The sequence below is a fragment of the Poecilia formosa genome, unplaced genomic scaffold, assembly GCF_000485575.1.
Source record: "Poecilia formosa unplaced genomic scaffold, Poecilia_formosa-5.1.2 Scaffold230, whole genome shotgun sequence".
NCBI lineage: Eukaryota > Metazoa > Chordata > Actinopteri > Cyprinodontiformes > Poeciliidae > Poecilia > Poecilia formosa.
Genome location: NW_006800169.1, coordinates 243,879 through 261,998, shown reverse-complemented (window position 1 = coordinate 261,998; position 18,120 = coordinate 243,879). Strand labels below are relative to the sequence as shown.

Genomic DNA, 18,120 nt, shown 5'->3' with positions numbered 1-18,120 from the left:
GCATTGTGAGATCTGATTCAGCGCTGGGGGAATACTCACTGCCTCTGTGTAGGACCCGTTGCTATGGTAATTAATGATCTGCACCTGTGCTGGCTCTCTCGTCAGATAGTCAGGTTTCTATACTTGTGAGACACCCAGCGTCGGTCTCCAGGACTCTGACAAAAAACCATAAGCCCTAGGAAAATTCTGAAAACATTTGACGGGAGTAGACATGTGCATCTATGTCATGACCAACTTTGAGATCAATAGGCCTCTATTTATGCCTGTGAGGGGGAGTTAAACAGAGTTTTGGAGTCAGACCTCCACTGTCCTGTGTGTGTGTTTCAGAGAGAAATCTTAGTGATGCTGCGAGTTCCTCAAATTAAACTTTTTTTGTTTTTTTTTAATTTTGTCGTCATTTTATCTCAGAATCCCACTAAAAGTAATAGCTCCAATGCCGGGATCGAGCCGCTCGTTTTGATACCACTTTTGTGGGTGGGCACGCAGCGGTACGAGCCGCATTAACGGTAACGGAAGAAAAATATGGAATAACTAGAAAATTCCTGCAGAAATTTTGAGGGGCCTGCCAAAGTGTGCCCATCACTTTAAACAAAGCATTTGCCGTGAGAAACAGATATATGCAGGTGTGAGATACTTAACCCACAACTAGCACAGTAACTATACATATTATCAGGTCCCTATGCATTGCTATGGCATGCCCCAATAATATGAAAAACATTCTCTGAACACTGCAGGTAAAATGTGGTTTCAGGTCATATTTTCCAGATTATAAAGAATCCTAATAAATAAGGGCATTTTATCGATCCTCAAAACAACATTCAGTATATATATATATATATATTTTTTTTTTACAGAAAACATTAGGTTTAAAAGAACATTAGTACACTTTTGGAGAAATCAAACTACTTTTTTTTTTAAATTTCAACTATATATGAAACATCTCCTCTGTAGTATTAGAATGCATAACAGAAGCATCCCACATGAAATCTGTTTTGCTTTCCCAACTGTCTAAAAGTATTTCTGTCCACTTGCTTTCATGTCTGAAACATGATGGCAGTCGAGGAGGGAAGCTTAGACAGAATTCTCCACCTTCAATGACAGTAGGATTGTTCCAGATAGCCAGTAAGCTACAGCTTCTGTTGCGCATAGTGCTTTATAAGTTTTAGCAACCATGTTGCTCTGCTAATTTTTCTGTTTATTTTTCATCAGCTGCTATTATCTGTTAGCTACCAGTTATGAACGTTGCCGTGGCTTATATGATGCTTTTATTGCAGTTACAATGCTGATACTGCTCTGCGTAAATGCAAAAGCAAAGAAATGAATGAAAGAAAGAAATTCTCCCAGTCTCTTAAGGGGCTCTGTAAGAAAGAGGCTGTTGCCCAGGGACCCAAATTTTAAGGGGGCCCCAAAGATTTTGATTTTCTGTTTAGTTTTTGTTGTTGTTGGTTGTTTAAGTAGAATGTATTACAAACATTGTACTATATATTTTATTTATTTATTTATTTATTTATTTATTTATTTATTTGATGGGGACCAGTGTAAACATATTAATATGTTTTATACAGTAGCATTTATAGCTACTGTATACATATTGATATACTGTAACTTGCATTAGTAAAATAAAGTTTCCTCAGTAGTTGGGGCACCAAAACCAGCTCCAGCCCATGGACCCACATCCTTGTACATCCAACCCTGCCTAGCAGAGATCCTGATTATAAGAAAAACCAGGATGTTGTTGTGTTCCAGCAGAACCTGGTTAAGTTCTTATGATTTATGGATTAATATTATATTTATATAAAATATTTATATATTATAACTATACTTATTTCTATCCTATACCAGTGTGATTTAGTTTTTTGGGGGTAGGAAGAACTCTGCTGTCTGGTGTCATTTATTGATTCTCTTCAGTCTTAATAGAATTGGTTCAGTTAAACTTCTTGTCAATCAGAGTCCAGTATTTTTCACAATTTTGAGTCTACTTCAGAGTTTGCTGTTGATTGCCAAGATTTAGTGATTAAATACTGTACATTTTGCAAGTTACTGGACATACCTTTAGCTAATTTAACCCTTCATGTTTTTCGCTGTATGAAGAATGTCATAAATTTGTACAATTGTAGTAATTTTTCTACTGTTCAATAGAATCCTTTTATTGGAAATGCAGAGGCACGTTACTGCCACCAAGAATTTTTTTTCACCATAAACGCTTCACTCAAAGCTAAATACCAAGTTACGACACACTTTTCAGATTTGTTTTTGGTGGGGTTTTTTTTTTTTTTTTAATTTGCAAAACCGTAGTTGTCTTAATCGACTTCAGAATTATGTACAACTATGATGAGATAGTTGTTGACATAAAATTATGAAAGATTATAATTGACGTCTGTGGGTTTATGTTACCATAATAGATTTTTCTCTCCCTAAGACCATTGTACTATTTGGAGAATGTGGGGAAAAATGTGTGACTTATTTATGATGATGTAACCACGATCTGAAACAGATGAAAAGTAGCATATTTACTTCAGGATTTTTTTTTTTCTCTTTCGCTTTTCACAAAGCTGATTGGCTCATTTGTAATTGGGGTTTTTTAATGCTTTCAACTGTGACTTTGCAAGTTTATGTATATTTATCAGTAACCGGACAGGTAGCCAATAAGAGCGCCTTGCCGCACGAGCCCTCGCCTGCTCGGCACCGTTTCCCGCGCGCTTATTGGACAAGCAGAGGGAACCCCGACGTGTCACACGAGCCGCTCGCGTGCAGGCTGGGATTGTATAAATACCGAGCAGAAGCGCTTGTGTCTGGAGTGCTGCAGTTTGACTCGGAGACAGTTCGGACTGCTGTCATTTGTTACAGTCAGCTAGCTACCCTGAGAGCTGCCAGGAAACGGCGGGACTGTCGGCCGTTTACTTTTCGGTTGTTTTTCGCTCTTGTGCGAACCTGAAGATGCCAGCCGGTACTTTCGAAAGAGCATCTCCGTCTGGCGTTGCGGCTGTCCCGGCAAGAGGCGACTGTACCCCAGGGAAACCCCGCACTCTGGCAGAGAACAGAAAGGTAGATTTTCTGAGCGCAATCATTTTAGTTACACATGTAATAACTTTTATACCCTAACAACAACACTAACTGCATTTTTACCTGCTCGTGGAAGTCTTCCAAGCCAATTATGGAGAAGCGGCGACGCGCGCGCATCAATGAGAGCCTGGGTCAGCTGAAGACCCTCATCCTGGACGCGCTCAAGAAAGACGTAAGAGTCTGAGCGAGCCACTGTCAATGACTTCTCCAAATGTAATGAGAGTTTTAAGCACAGCTGCTCTGTTTTTGTATGAAGAGCTCCAGGCACTCCAAGCTGGAGAAGGCCGACATCCTGGAGATGACGGTAAAGCACCTGAGGAACCTGCAGCGGCTTCAGATGACAGGTGTGTAAGCTCAGTCATCCCGGTTTTAGGTTGGTATTAATAATTCATCTCTGGTACCTACTTTTTGACTGTGAAAATTTTGCCTAGAAGAGACTAATTACAGAGTTAAGAAAAGCACACTAACAGGAAAACAAGAACGGTTAAAATGTTACCAATTTAACTACTGTAACAATTTACATACCTTTTTTTTATTTGAGAGTTATATATTTTATCCAGCATTTGTTCTAGAAACTGTGCAAGTTTAACAGCTACAAAATAAATTAATTAGGCAATTGATCTGACTTAATTTTACATCTAATTAATTCAGACATTTTACTTAGTTATATTCAATGAATTAGAATATGCCTTCCAATGAGTCTTGTCAGATTAAACATATCTTTTGAAAATAACCTTCAAACAGGTATTAAACATACTTTTCATAAAGACCTCTTTTCTCTTTTAAAAATGTTGGTTCAGTGTACTGTAAGAAGAAAATAATTATTAGCAAAAATAAACGTTTTAAAGCATAATGAATGTAATTAATTAATACAACACATTTCACCTAGTGAATCGAGATGAAATTAACTTTTTAACAATATTCTAATATATTCTAATGACTGTAAATGATTAGTTTAATTATTATTTAATTAAACTATAAACTATAATAATTATTCCAGTAAATAAGGCTGGGATTAATATTCTTTTTAAAACAACTTCAATTGTAGATATTTGCAATATGTGACAGTTTATATTTTTTTAATCTAACGGAAGTTCAAAATGTCTGGACAAGCAACTAGATAACGGCACGTTTAAGATTTCTGTAGCCAGAATCATATCATGCATTTAAACGTTTAGGCTCATAAAGATAAATACACTTGATTTTTGAAATTGAAATTAAAATGAAAGTTTTACAGCTGTAGTCATTAGTGCATGCATGGACATTTTTTCAGTGTTATAAACCTAAGTTTGACTTCATCATTATGAATACCATCTCTAAATTAGCTAAAAGCTGGACACAAACTAAAACTCTGCTCCAAAACTTGAGCTTTCTTAACCACAAGTTTTATGACTGTACTAAACTTTTACAAAGTTGTTATATTCATTCACAACATGACGCATAAAAGCATATCAGGCTTAATGTTGGACACTTCACACGATGAATAACTGCTGACCAAACCTGCATCGTTAAACATTACATTTACAAGTAGCTAGATAACAATAAAGCTAAATCAATCTCTAATATTTAAAAACCTCCACAGTATTTTTTAAGTGTGCTTAGTCTACCTATAACTCTCAGCTTAAAACCAAGCAGGACTCTCCGTTTTTAATCCTTTCTACCTAGTTGTGAGTGTTATGTTTTTGATGTGTGTTAGGTTGTTTGCCCTTCTTTCCATTTCTTAACATTTTTTTTTCTTCTCTAGCGGCTTTAAACACAGACCCATCCATCCTGGGGAAGTACCGAGCTGGGTTCAGCGAGTGTGTTGGAGAGGTTACCCGTTTCCTGTCCACGTGTGAAGGGGTCACGGCCGAGGTGAGGACTCGCCTCCTCGGCCACCTCGCGGCCTGTGTGACCCAGATTAACATGTATGGACCTCACCTGGGCGACCTGGGACAGACCAGCGGTACGCAGATCAGCGCGCCTCTGGGCCTGCGGGACCCCCTCAAGGGTGGCTCACTATCCACTGAAGCCATGAAACTGTATGGAGGCTTCCAGGTGGTGGCATCTCCAGACGGACACTTTGCGTTTCTTATTCCCGGCGCAGCTCTCACACCTCTGAGTGTACAGAACAGCCACCATGTGTCACCTGTCGCACCTGCTGTCACCTCAGACTCTATGTGGAGACCGTGGTAGGAACCATGGAGGCGGGGAAAAAATGACAATAAGACAATAAATCATATTTTTTGTTGTACATTGTGTAAATACTTTAGGGAATATTTCTTAACAGATTCTTTTATCTACATTTATATTGGCATACATGCATGGAAAGAGATGTTTCTCTGTCTCTTTTCCTTAGTCGACATATAAATTGCTGATTGTTCTTAAAAGCACTGCCTGTTCATAAATAAACAAAACATGTTTATAATGTGTAAAAGATGTATTATTTAAAAAGAATAGCCATCTGACCATATCACTTTCATTTATTCTCTACCCACATTTGATTTTCTCAGTTTTGTGGCTGGATTAAATATTTATTTAAAGAGGTAAATGTCCTAAAACGGTTCCTGTCGTGTTCAAATAGACGAGACCTGACTCAAAAGTGTTCAAAATCTGAGTTTATGTTTATAAGACGCTGGCTCAGCAGGGTCAGTCTAAGTGTTGTCTATCATTAAGGCTGGGCATCTACATCTGTCCTGAATATTAGGCTGGGGATTCTACACAACTCTGTCTGCACAGATCCTGGAAAGACAAGGTGTTCCCACCAATAGACTGGTTTCTGAGGGATCACAACCTGCAGAATCTATCAGACCAGCTAAATCCAGCTGAACTCAAAATCACAAGAGTGATGGTTAAGAAATGTCTACAGTGTGGCTTGGAGGCCACTTGTGTGCCAACCCTGAATAGGAGTTTCTAGTTTATTTACTATTGATCAACATTATTAGCTTTTTCTTCTTTTACTCTTTCCTCTGGTTTGTTATTTTGTTTGTATTTTTCTTTTAGTTCCTGTAAAGCACTTTGTATTCCCTTGTTGCTGAAAATGTGCTATATAAATAAAATTACCTTTACCTTTACCTCTGGACTGATTTTGAGATCCACAGTTTGAGAAAGGTGCATATTACTGCCAGGCCAAACTAAAATAATTTATTTTTTTATCTGCAAATTTAAATTATTTTATATTAGGTGGCGCACAAAGTATTCATCTTCTAATAGTCATGGTTTTTACTTTCTTTTTAAATTCATAGTAAACAGGGTCACAAAATCCATTGACTTTTACTCAAACTCAGACGTGGACTCATGCAAGGCTGCAGTTAATTGATTTATTGATCTCTCCTAAACATAGCAAATGTTTTTCAAAAATAGGGTGGCCGAAACCATGTCCTTGTGGAAAAATCCTATTTTTGTGGCTCCCAAGCACTTTCAGCTTGACGACCTTGCCCCGTGTGGACACCACTAGTAATACATCAAACATACCAGTAGGTGGCAGTAAAAGTGGATATTCTCAGAATTCAGATAGGCAACATTTATTTTCCGCTCCACCCTAAAATAAAAGAGATTCATTACCTTCAAAGGTGGATTTAATCTAAATATGGTATGATCATCACTAGAAGATGTGTCCTCAGTCAGCATCATCCTCATAATGATGCAAACACTCCAGATCTATAGATAAGGCAAGTTTACTTCTATGGCACCCATTCATACACAGTGCAATCCGAAGTGCTTTCCAGGGTATTGGAAGAAAAGCAAAGAAAAAGCTTCTGTTAAAGTGCTGGTCCAAAGACATCTGTTTCACCTCAACAGATATTAAAACCCAGAACTTAATGTTGTGTTGTTTTAGTTAAGCTGAGAAGATGCCTGACAGTACAGAGAACTCAAAGACAAAACGAGAGCCCCTCCACTTATCACATCTTTTGAGAAGACCCTCCAAAACCCAAAAACAAAGATGGGCCCCCCTCAGTGGCTCCTCTTATTGTGACCCTCTCCATCTTCATAAAGGGCCTTCCACTTGTTTATCCAAGAAAAGGTTTAATAGCAGGGAGGGGGAGGACCATGCTGTCACTTTCACCACCATAAAGAAGGCTTATTGTTGCTTGCTCCGTGAGGTCCTGTGCCTAAAGGCTTTCTTGAGAATAACCAGGCCACGCTGTGCTCTACACAGAAGCAGACCCATTAAGACGCTGACAGTTTACTAAGCTATGTCACGGAAAAGTTGAGCAGCCTTGGGAGACACATATTCATTTGCATCAGGTTTTGCCTGATCACCTTTTATTCGTCTCCCTGCTCGTACCTAATTTAACTCTTTTGGAGGAAGCGATACTGTCCCAGTCGTGGAGATTAGCATGGTAAACATGAAGCTGGGAAGGGCCTGTCCCTTCCCTCCGTTCCATGATTGATGGTGTCCTCTTAGAATTGGAGAGTGGACGGTGATGGTTTCCCTCTGACACACACCGGAAACCTCTGTTGCCTCCACCTCTCTGGGTGAATTGTTTTTAGAGCCGTTCTGGTGCTTGATGGGGGTCGAAGTAGGCAGAGGTTCCCATCACAGTTAGGGCATATATTATGCACTCTGTATCAATGGTGAATGAACAGTACTCTTTGTCACTTGACTCCAATTACAACAATATTTCTTTCTATTCTTTTTGAAGAACTTAGAAGTGGAGGAGAAGCTTCCGACAGCAAATGTACAATCCCACTGACAGCGCAAAGGAAGATTTCACACACACTTTTCTTCTTCCAAATAATGTTTTTTTTTTTTTTTTTTTTTTTTTTGAAGGAGGATTCCTCCTGTAGAAAACAGCAAAAATTATTCTTGTACATCAAAATCTGTTCTGACTCACTTGCTGTCACACCTTCCAATTACACTAGCTGGTTTTATTATAAATATCACTGAGCTTTGCAAGATAACTGTGAAACAGCAAGATAGAGTTTTTAAATTGTTTTAAGTAAACAGAAATGAAGTGAATTATCTGGTCTTGGGTCTTTTCCTATTTTTATTAGTAATTTTGAAAACCATGGATCATCATCTGGGCCAGACTTTAGAAAGGGCTTATGGGGCAGTAGCCCAGGGCCACAATTTTTGGAAATGCCCAAAGAGTTTTCTTGTTTGTTTGTTTTAATGAATGTGTGCTATGCTTTGTACTCAGAAAGACCCATATCAAATTAATTGTATTAATATTTTGGGATTTTTATAAATGTAAACAATACTCAAGTATTTAAAAATAATGAAGTTATAGTAATTTCTTTGGCAACAACATGGAGCTACTACATTAAACCTACCATGCATCGATTTCTGTATAGGACCACTTAATAATGTCTTGTAACTTCCTTGTAAATCCAGCCATGATCATCATTTTCCTTCCATTTCACAGTTGTCCTTTATTTTGTGTTGGTCTATTACATAAAATAATAATAAAAAATACACTGAAGACTTGTGGTTGTAACGTAAGTAGGAAAAACTCAAGGGGTAAGAATGCTTCTGCGAAGTACCAAAAACGAAGGTGTAAACCCTATAAGCTGGAATTTCTGATACTTACGCGCAGCTATATTTTCATGTCTTACAACAATAGCCTCTTCAGAAAGTACTTCTGAAGTTGGTTGCTTAAGTGTGGGAGGTATTTCAGATGTTTGGTGGCAAATAAACCACTCAATGTTGCACTCGCTCTCTGCTAGAACTACTACTTCTAGACAATGCCGCCTGCATGTATGCATAATAAAACCCTCTCCATCTGGGAGGCTCAAAACAAAACGGGGCTCGCTTTTTGGAGAGCATGATCCAGAAGGCCATAGTTCTTCTTTCTGAAGGCTATAGTTCCTCAATAATTGTAATGTGATGATAAGGAGCTTATAGCCTGTTGTTGTGTTCCAATTGGGATGGACAAAACAAAGGCCAGCGAACCAGTACGATGAAAGATTACCATTATGGTGACATCGCCATGTCCACTTAACACCCACATCAGGTCAGCTGTTCTTAATTTGGTCACCAACCCCAGTTTAGCTTAGATCCAGGAGTCTGGACGCCTGGAGGGGGAAATTGTGACCTCTGTTTGTAAGCAAGGCTCCCAGGCTGAGGGGGCAAAATGGCCCGTTTGTGTTCTTGAGATGTTTGGGTCATTGTATCATGGAGGAGTGAGTGTCGTCCTCTCATTGGGTAAGAGAGTGGAGCTAATAAGCACCTACCTACCCAATAGGATCTGGTCTTGGGAATCATTTCACATCTGAATGAAATTATTTCAATGATGCTGAGAGGAAGAATACTTTTAGTGTTAACCCTAATGCCTTGTTTTTTAGATAAAATGATAAAGTACTTACCAAAACCCCTTAAAAGATCTTCACATTCCTGCGGTATCATAATGTCTCACTGGATATTCTAAAAGGTGCAGTATGTAAAATCAACTTTTTTGAGTTTTACATCATGTTATAATGTTATTCCCTCACCAAAAACATATCTTGAATGTTGCTTTGATTCTTTCATGCAGAGATCCATGTTTGAGAGATCCTGTAATCTCTCGTGGCAACCATCCAGCTGTGTAAAACATCTGGATGAACCTATCTCCGCCTTCAAGTATGAAGCTCCTCCTCTGAGCTGCAGTTTCCAGGCTTCTGCCACACAGAGCCCGTATCTATCTCAACTGCCCCTCTCAGCATTATTGTCTCAGTTGTGGGAAGACTGTCCAGCAGCTATTAGCAAACACCTGGTGGAACTTCACATCTACTGTGTTCACTATATGAGCTACTTCAGAGCAAAACTTGTAAAAATGATGCTAAAATGTTAATACAAGAGCGTTGTTTTGATGACTCCCTGAAGGCAGAGTTTTAGAAAGAGCAGGAGTTTTTAAAAAAGACAGACGCCCAAATTCCAGGCGTTAAATTACAAAGTCAAATTTCTTTTAAGTCATATTTGATATATGCAGTATTTTCATAACAGCTTAGGGTAACTTGATTGTGCTATAAAGTGGCACTATGTGCCTAGAAAATTCACAGTCCTGCCCCTGTAATGCATTTTTAATTTTTAGACAAGTTGGTAAAGTGGACGCTGTCTTGAGTTATTTCAGATCTTCTGATCACAGCCCCCCACCCCCTACTTCTCCCACCCCAGCCTCCAGGCACTGAGCCTTAGCTGACCTTTGCTCCTTGTCCTGAGGAGAGAGGCTTGCCCTCTCCACCTCTATGTTCCCTGGTCAGTCTGAACACTGTGGGAACCCCACCCCCGACCCCCACCCTGGTGCTTTGTATTGTTCTGGACAGATAAAGTCTCCTCCCCTCTGTTTCTTTCCTTTTCAATCTGTTTAGAGCGTGGAGTCCTGCTGTAAAAAAAATATCAGTGCACAGGATAAAGAGATGAGATCTCACAGCAGATTGTCCTCCTCCCTCACAGTGAGGCACCCAGGCACTGCCTCTGTCTGTTCACTGAGCACTGGGAGACACTGGTCCTTACTGGCAGGTGATAGCAGTGCTGTACTTAAGTACAATTTTCGTGTATCTGTATTTTTACTTAAGTAGATTTAATAATGGGCACTTTCTACTTTTACTCTACTACATTTTACAGTAAGTATCTGTACTTTCTACTTCACTACATTTCTACAAAAGTGTCGCGTTACTCGTTACATTTTTGTCCGTTAAAATGTGAAGTTCAGGGTCTTAAGGTGGCGCCGTAAAATCAAAGCAATAACGTGACTTAGTGTCTGTTGTCACTCATCGCCTCCACCTTTACTCGCACGCGGAGCTCCAAGACATGTGCAGTGGTTTCCTTTGAGCGGGAGAAGATGTCTGTCTAATCGTCAGTAATATAATAGCGCTGCATAAATCATAAGATATGGCGACATGTAAAATAAGCAGCGCTTCGCTTTCACAGACGGTGGGGACTTCGTCCAACTTTTAGCGTCACTTGGAAGGAAAGCTTAAAGAAAGGTAAGCTCTGTGGACGTGATGCTAGCAAAGCTAGCTGTACTGACAGACACACATGTTGCGTCGGTGATGAAAAAAAGTTTTTCCTTCTTGCGTTAATTATTGTGTGGAGGTGTTGACTGAGGTGTAGCATATATGGAACAACGCTGCGACCAAAGTCTGCATTGATATGACATTCAGGAACGATCCGATTCTTCTGGACGGATCTTTACTGATTAAATTTATTTTAGCTCTAAGTATTTAATATCTAGGTGTTTTATGGGAATGTGGATCTTTCAGATCAATTTGAGAAGCAATTTTGAAGGTAAAACTTAATGTTTTTTGTGCACTTAGCGCGGGGGAGCTGGTCTTGATTTGGTCTTGGGTAGGTGGTCTTGACTACAACTGCTACGTGGCTCCTCGGTTGCATGTCCTCCCCCACCCACCTTCTTTCCATCCCCTTTCTGTTGGATTTCTTTCAAAATAAATGCCACTAGTGGCAAAAAAAAGTGAAGTTCATGCTATGTTAGGACAGGAGACAAGATGTTTTCATCCCTGAAATTATAATGCATAGAATCACATATCTAAGTCTAAACTATGTTACAGAGAGTAAACATAATAAAAACATGCTTTATCTGTGGGATTGTTCATTAAAATGGCGCATTAAAATTAAATAGGATTGGTTCACTTAATGTTATTGTATTAGGGATTAGGTAATGCATTCAGCAAGTACTTTTACTTTTAATACTTTTACTTAAGTACAAATGTTAATGTGGTAGTTTTACTTTTACTTAAGTACAAATGTTAATGTGGTAGTTTTACTTTTACTTGAGTACATTTTTGTCTGTGTATTTGTACTTTTACTTAAGTACATTTTTTGAGTACTTTCTCTACCACTGGGTGATAGGGGATTAAGGATGACTCCATTAGTGTCTCAAGTTATTCCAGTGTACTGTGTCTTGAGAAAGCATTCATTCCTCTTGAACTGTTTCACATTTGCCAGTTTACCACAACAAACAGCAATGCACTTTAATGGGACTACTTGGGATTTACTGGGACAGATTGATGATATCAGTGCAAATTTGCACTGAGGATCTAAAATAATTCAAAGTTTTGCAATGGGTTTAAATATTTTACTTGGAAAGGTGAGGTCAAGAAATAGGATTCCATTCCAGTATTTTTTGCTCCAATCATACAATAATACATTAGATCTATAAAAAAAAATAATTTTAGGTATAGAAATATGGAGACTTGCAGTTCCACCAAGTGTTTGCTAATTGCTGCTGCCGCTTGTCTGAAGGAGCTGTATTTTTAATACCTATTTCTAGGATATTATTTTCAAAGATACTTTTAATCTGACAAACATGCCTCATTGGAACACATATTTTAATTTACTGAATGTGAATGTGTATAAAGGCAGGTGCATCTGGCCCTGGAAAGAAGATCCTCTGTTTGAATCCCAACCAGGATCTTTCTACATGAGTTTGTTCTGCCTGCATGCTCGTGTTCTCTCCAGATACTTCCTCCCACAATCCAACCATTAGAGTGCTCTAATGGTAATCTGAGCACTCTAAATTACCATTAGAGTTTGTCTCTAATGGCAAACTCTAGTGTTTGCCATTAGAGGCATGTAATTAACTGGCAACCTTGAATGTAACGTCTGTTTTGCTTAAAAGGAAGAATATTCAGTAAAATCAACACTTTTGAGTTTTACATTATGTTATAACGTTATTCCTTCATTAAAAACATACCTGGAGTGTTGTGGTGATTCTTAATTCATGCTTGAGAAATCCTTTAATCTCGCATGGGAACCATTCAGGGGTGCCTGCTCTCATAAAGCTCTTCCTTGGAGCTGCAATCCCCCCCACCCAGCTCCTTCAGACTAGCGGCAGCAGCAATTAGCAAACACCTGGTGGAACTGTGCGTCTCCATAGCTTATCATAGGAACCACTTCTCAATCCAGTCCTCCTAAGAATGTTGTTAAAGGCTTATTGGCAAAAACATTAAGTGATGTAGATGGAATGTCGGACAGAGCAGGAGCTTCTTAAAGAGACAGAGGCAAATTTCAAAGCATTAAGTCACAAAGTCAGTTTCTTTAACTTATTTTTGATATGCAGCATTTTCATAACAACTGAACTTGAAACTTGATTATGCTATAAAATGCCACTATGTGCCTGGAAAATACATATTACTGCCCCTTTAAGAACTCCTGGAGACTTTCACAAGCCGTCTGGTGACCCTGCATGGATAAACAGTTACAGACAATGATTGTTAGCATGATTGTTCTCTATGTTTACTAAATTAATTATAACACTTACATCACTAATTGTGGTTTTGTTTACATATTCATACTTGCATATTGGTTATAAGTGATTTATTGTTTTTAAGGTGTAAAGCATTTTGACCTGCCTGGTTGCTGAAATGTGCTATGCAAATAAACTTGAATTGACTGTGATAGTCTGATTTCTACTTTAGAACATTAAATATTTACAACCCACACTAGTCCCGTTATCTAAAGCAATAATTTCAGATGAGTGAGAATTAGTTTTAGTTTAGGCGATCCAATCAGAGCTTTGGAAATCTGACCGCTTCAGCTTGTTTTTGTCCTGTTTAATGTGATGCCATTCACATCACATTGAAGAGCTAATTGACCCCCTGCTATTTGACCCCTGTTAACCACCAGTAAGTGCTGTATTCAAGGTGCAGCCATCTGTGCGCCTTGCTGTGCAAAGGGGGAACCTCCTCCTGCTCTCTTTTGTCATCCGTCTCAGTCTTCAGGACCAGAGTGCTGACCACAGGACGGCCGGTCAGTCTCTGTGGATACTATGAAACTATGAATCAAAAACATGTGGTAAGTAAAACAAAAAGTTAGCATTAACATAAACGTCTAAGTACTTGAAGACTTCTTAAACTTTGATACCCAAAACTTCAACACAGATGTCAAAATGTATTCAACTGAAAGTTCACAAAAAAAATAATTTTAGGTTAGATTTTATTTCAAGTTTATTTTATGGAGAAATAAACTTAGGAAACTAAGCGCAGCAAATGTTTTCAAGATTAGCCAAACAATGCTAAACCACTAAGCGAAAACATAGCTCAGATATTAGCTCATTGGACCAAGTGTGCCCAGAATTAAATTACACACGGATGGACTTTTCTGATTGGGTGACTTCTGAAGACATTTTGTTGCACGAAATTTTATTTAGGGGCATCTGAGTAAATACATATGGACGCCAGAGTTTTTCTGGTTTATCGGTACTCGTTCTTTTAAGTCACTGGAGGACCTTAAATAAAAAAATAACTGGCTGAAGTTTGCACAAAAAAAAGCTTTATCCACACTCTGTCATCCAGCAGCATTTCTTCATACTGGTTATCAGTTGGTGAGTCAGATATTTGCTTACAGTGCTGACTAACAGTCAGGCAACATCATCGACCCCTGGTGTGAAGAAAGAATTTGTTCACTGGACAAAGTCCTTGAAGCTAATCGATGGTGCTCTCTCTCAGCGTCTCATTGCTACATTGAGCTTTATCAGACTCTTTTTCCAAAATGTGCTCCCTAACCTCACTGTTTTCCTCTTGAAACTGCACTTTAACCGTCATGGGAGAGCACTTTTCCACGCTGCACCTGACGACCACGGTGTCGTTCGATACTTGCAGGCTGCAGGAGTTCGGTTCAGGCATCCAGTCTGCCGACCGGTGACAGACCAGCTGATCCCTTCTGATGGAAACCAGGGTTCGTTTTCTCAGAGAGTCTGGCCTCTCACAGGCCACCAGGTCCAACAGCTCCACGTCCTGTAAGTTCTGGATTAGCCAGTTGTGAAGGTACCACAGCTGGCATTCGCACCTCCAGGGGTTCCCATGAAGCCTCACTGTTGGCCGCAAGATAAAATTATCGAAAAGTCCCAGCTGGAGCGTCTCCAGCTGGTTGTCGGACAGGTAGAGCCTCTTAAGTAAAAGCTGGTCCTGAAATAGTTTGGAGTCCAGCTCAGTCAGGTTGTTATTGTGGAGGTTGATCACCTCGATGCTCAACAGGTCTTTAAAGATCCCTTCAGGCAGAGAGGTGAGCTGGTTGTCAGACAGGTCCAGCCTCTCCAAGGAGGTTAGATTTCTGAAAAGGTTTTCTGTGAGGCTGGAAAGCTGGTTGTCCGACAACGTGAGGTCTGTCAGTGAGCTCAGGTTCTCCAGAGACAACTCAGTTAGTCTGTTGCCTTTGAGGTTCAGCTCCTTCAGATTTGTCGGCTCCCCTCCGAAGGCTTTATCGGCGAAGGATGTCAGGCGGTTCCCACGGAGGTTCAGTACACTCAGGTTTGCCAACGCAGAGAAGATGCCATCGTCGAGCTGCGCTATCTCGTTCCACTCTAGGTGAAGCTCGGTGAGCTGCGAGGTGTTGCGGAACGTTTCAGACGTGAGGTTGCCAATGAGGTTGTTGCCCAACTTCAGAATCTCCAAACTGGCCAGGCCAGAAAAGGTCTCTCCTGTGACTTCTTGGATTTTGTTTTGGGAGAGATCAAGAACGCGCAGCGAGCTGAGGTTCCGGAAAAGAAATGGAGGTAGATCTGACAACACGTTACTCTTCATCTGCAGAACCTCCAGCTGTGTCAGAGGGTCAAACAACCCAGGAAGTATTGTTTCCAGGCTGTTGTAGTTGAGCAGCAGTTTGTTTAGCTTCTCCTGCTTGGAGAAGGTTCCCAGGTAGAGGTGATCCAGATTGGGATTCCCGCTGAGCTCCAGCTCCTGAAGCTCAGTCAGATGCTCAAATGCGGTCAAGTGGATACTTTTCAGGGCGTTGTTTAGGAAGATGAGCTTGGTGAGCTGTGGACTCTCCATCAGCGAGTTGGAAAAAAGGTACGCCAAGGAGGACGTCATTATAATAACCTCCCTGACCTGTCTGGAGATGTCCCTGGGTAAAGACGACATCCTCTCATCTGCACACAGCACTTGAAGCTCAGTGAAGCACTGGCATTTGTAGGGACAGGTGCTGTTGCCTATACGGCAGAGAAGTAGAACCAGGAGAGTCCGACCCAACTGTCTGTCCATGGTTACTGCAAAAAAAGGAAGAATGTAAAATAACAGATGGGGGTGGATACATTAAACTGCCACAATTTCTGTTCACCATCTATTCAGTCACAAAAGAACCTTGCTTTTCCAATAAAACACGAAAGAACTCCAACATACCTGTGTGTTACAGCGATCCCATAGCACTGAGATAAATGTGCGGGTGCATCGGCAAAGCAGCTGACGCAGACTGCAAACAACAAGCCTGACTTAGGAGAGATAAAAACCTTTGGACAGCAGCCTGGGTGCTGCCACGATTTCATCAGACCAACATCACAAAAAGTTCCTCCTGAGATAAGTGGACTTAGTTTCAGCAAAATAAATAAATAAATAAAATAAAAAATACACAAAGGTTTAGTAAACAAAGCAAACAGATTAAAGAGAAAAGGGTTTTCTCACTGTGTCAGATTATAGTTCCAGGTTATATCATAATATGTCAAGAAATCTATTCATGTCAATAATTCAGTTAAAATAGTGAAACTCATGATTGTTGTAAAATAATCATAAGTTGTTGCCCTAATTTCGGGCATTTTGATAAATATGATGTGTTTTACTGTTAATTTAAGTTATTCAGAAAAACTGAACATTACATACGACTGAAAGATTTTAATATAGTAGGCCCTCTGAAAAGTATGTCCATGGACAGTACAATATTATCCACTTAGTACTTGGTCTGGGCTCCTTTAACATGAATTATTGCTTTAATGCAGAGAGGTATGGAGGAGATCAGCAGAGGATAAAACACAGTAAACAAAAGGGCTGAGAACGGAGCCTTGAGGAACCCCATATGTGACGTTTGTTTCCTCAGATTTATAATGACCAAATCAGACCTGCAGAGCAGAACCAATCAGTCTTCCTTATGACTATGCAAATCACAATATAATATAACATTATTACAGAAAAATATATATAAATTTGGACTTATATAATACTTGATTCTACAAAGAAACTGAATTTTGTGTTTTCATTTATCTGTAATCGATAACCGTCAAAACAATGAAAAATAAACTACTCAGCATATTAGATCGATGTGTTTGTGATATCTTAAGGTTTTAATTTTAATGATGTTCTATTAATGTTCTTATAATTGCACAGACTTTGGAGATTGTGTAGCAAACCCCACTTATGTCTGAATGATATTTTATTGTTTTTTTGTCCAGTTTAAGGATTTTAAGCAATTCCCTTCATTGCAGTAGAAGCTCAGGTCCACATAGTGTCACCATTTTTCTTCTTCACTGGATGAAAGGCAGTGAGAGTCCTAGATCCTCCCTTTTCCAGGTTCTTCCCAAGTGGATGCACAGCTGCATACCTGTTTTTTTTTTTGTTTTTTTTTTCTGTGATCCACAGGGAAAGAACATCAAGCCAGGTTTCAATCTTTAAAATCCTTCTTTCTCTCTCTACTTCACAGCATTTGTTTCATACTGCTAACGGTCAAAAAAGGCCAAATTCTGGAGTTCAGCTTCTTGGCTTCTCCCTGGCCTTCCTTGGCTTCATTGGGACAATAGCATGCACAGCCATGGTGGAGTGGAAAGCTTCATCGAACGCCGGGGGCAACATCGTCACAGCTCAGGCCATGTATGAGGGTCTGTGGAAGAGCTGCGTGTGGCAGAGCACCGGGCAGATTCAGTGTAAAATCTACGACTCGCTCCTTCAGCTGCCATGTAAGTTTTAGTGATGCCCTCCTCAGTCAGACTGCTTTACTGCGAACTCTAAAGCAAAATAAACTATTTTGTTTTAAGCCAATTCCAAAATTTGGACAATTATGTTTAACTGTGGGAGGAATGTGAAATGAAAATATGGTGGATTTATGCCTCATTTTGGAATACATACAGGCTTTAGCATCGTGAAAGACGTCCTACTGAACATCAGGGACATTCTGACATCTTCAGGACCTCTGACAAGCCGGGACGTGTTTGTCAGATACCAGCAGCTCTCTGATTACAGAAACCCTCCACTGAAATGCTCTGTAAAATCACAAACTCTTACCAAGTTCCAGTGCAAATATTTTAGTACACTTGAAATGAGACAAATCAAATGACATATATATCACTTATAACAAGATATTTTTGCCATGTTTTTAGTCAAATAATCTGCTGGTGGAACTAAGATAGATAGATAGATAGATAGATAGATAGATAG

General features: G+C 39.6%; 3 protein-coding genes across 4 annotated transcripts in view; 2 read left to right on the top strand and 1 right to left on the bottom strand.

Moving 5' to 3' along the window:
* Nucleotides 1-1,816: 1,816 nt before the first annotated feature.
* LOC103149504 (transcription factor HES-1-like) lies at nt 1,817-5,474 on the top strand. Its single transcript, XM_007568704.2, has 4 exons — nt 1,817-3,045; nt 3,140-3,235; nt 3,320-3,407; nt 4,808-5,474. Exons 1-4 carry the CDS (start codon nt 2,938-2,940, stop codon nt 5,236-5,238), a joined length of 723 nt encoding a protein of 240 aa, XP_007568766.1. The 5' UTR covers nt 1,817-2,937; the 3' UTR covers nt 5,239-5,474.
* An 8,446-nt stretch (nt 5,475-13,920) lies between these two features.
* LOC103149503 (carboxypeptidase N subunit 2) overlaps nt 13,921-18,120 on the bottom strand; it is a 71,148-nt gene continuing 66,948 nt past the window's right edge. The window contains exons 3-4 of one of the 2 annotated variants that reach the window (XM_016680027.1): nt 16,102-16,171; nt 13,921-15,968 (exon numbers count right to left, since the gene is read on the bottom strand). In XM_016680027.1, coding sequence (XP_016535513.1) covers nt 14,407-15,963 — 1,557 coding nt within the window. In that variant the 5' untranslated portion in view covers nt 15,964-15,968; nt 16,102-16,171 and the 3' untranslated portion in view covers nt 13,921-14,406. Of the gene's footprint in view, nt 15,969-16,101; nt 16,277-18,120 lie in introns of those variants that run through there. The other variant, XM_007568703.2, reaches the window with a different exon arrangement.
* Nucleotides 16,000-18,120, top strand: part of cldn1 (claudin 1) — a 5,610-nt gene continuing 3,489 nt past the window's right edge. The window contains exons 1-2 of the mRNA XM_016680020.1: nt 16,000-16,005; nt 17,228-17,642. Of these exons, the coding sequence (XP_016535506.1) occupies nt 16,000-16,005; nt 17,228-17,642 (421 nt within the window). The remainder of the gene's footprint in view (nt 16,006-17,227; nt 17,643-18,120) is intronic.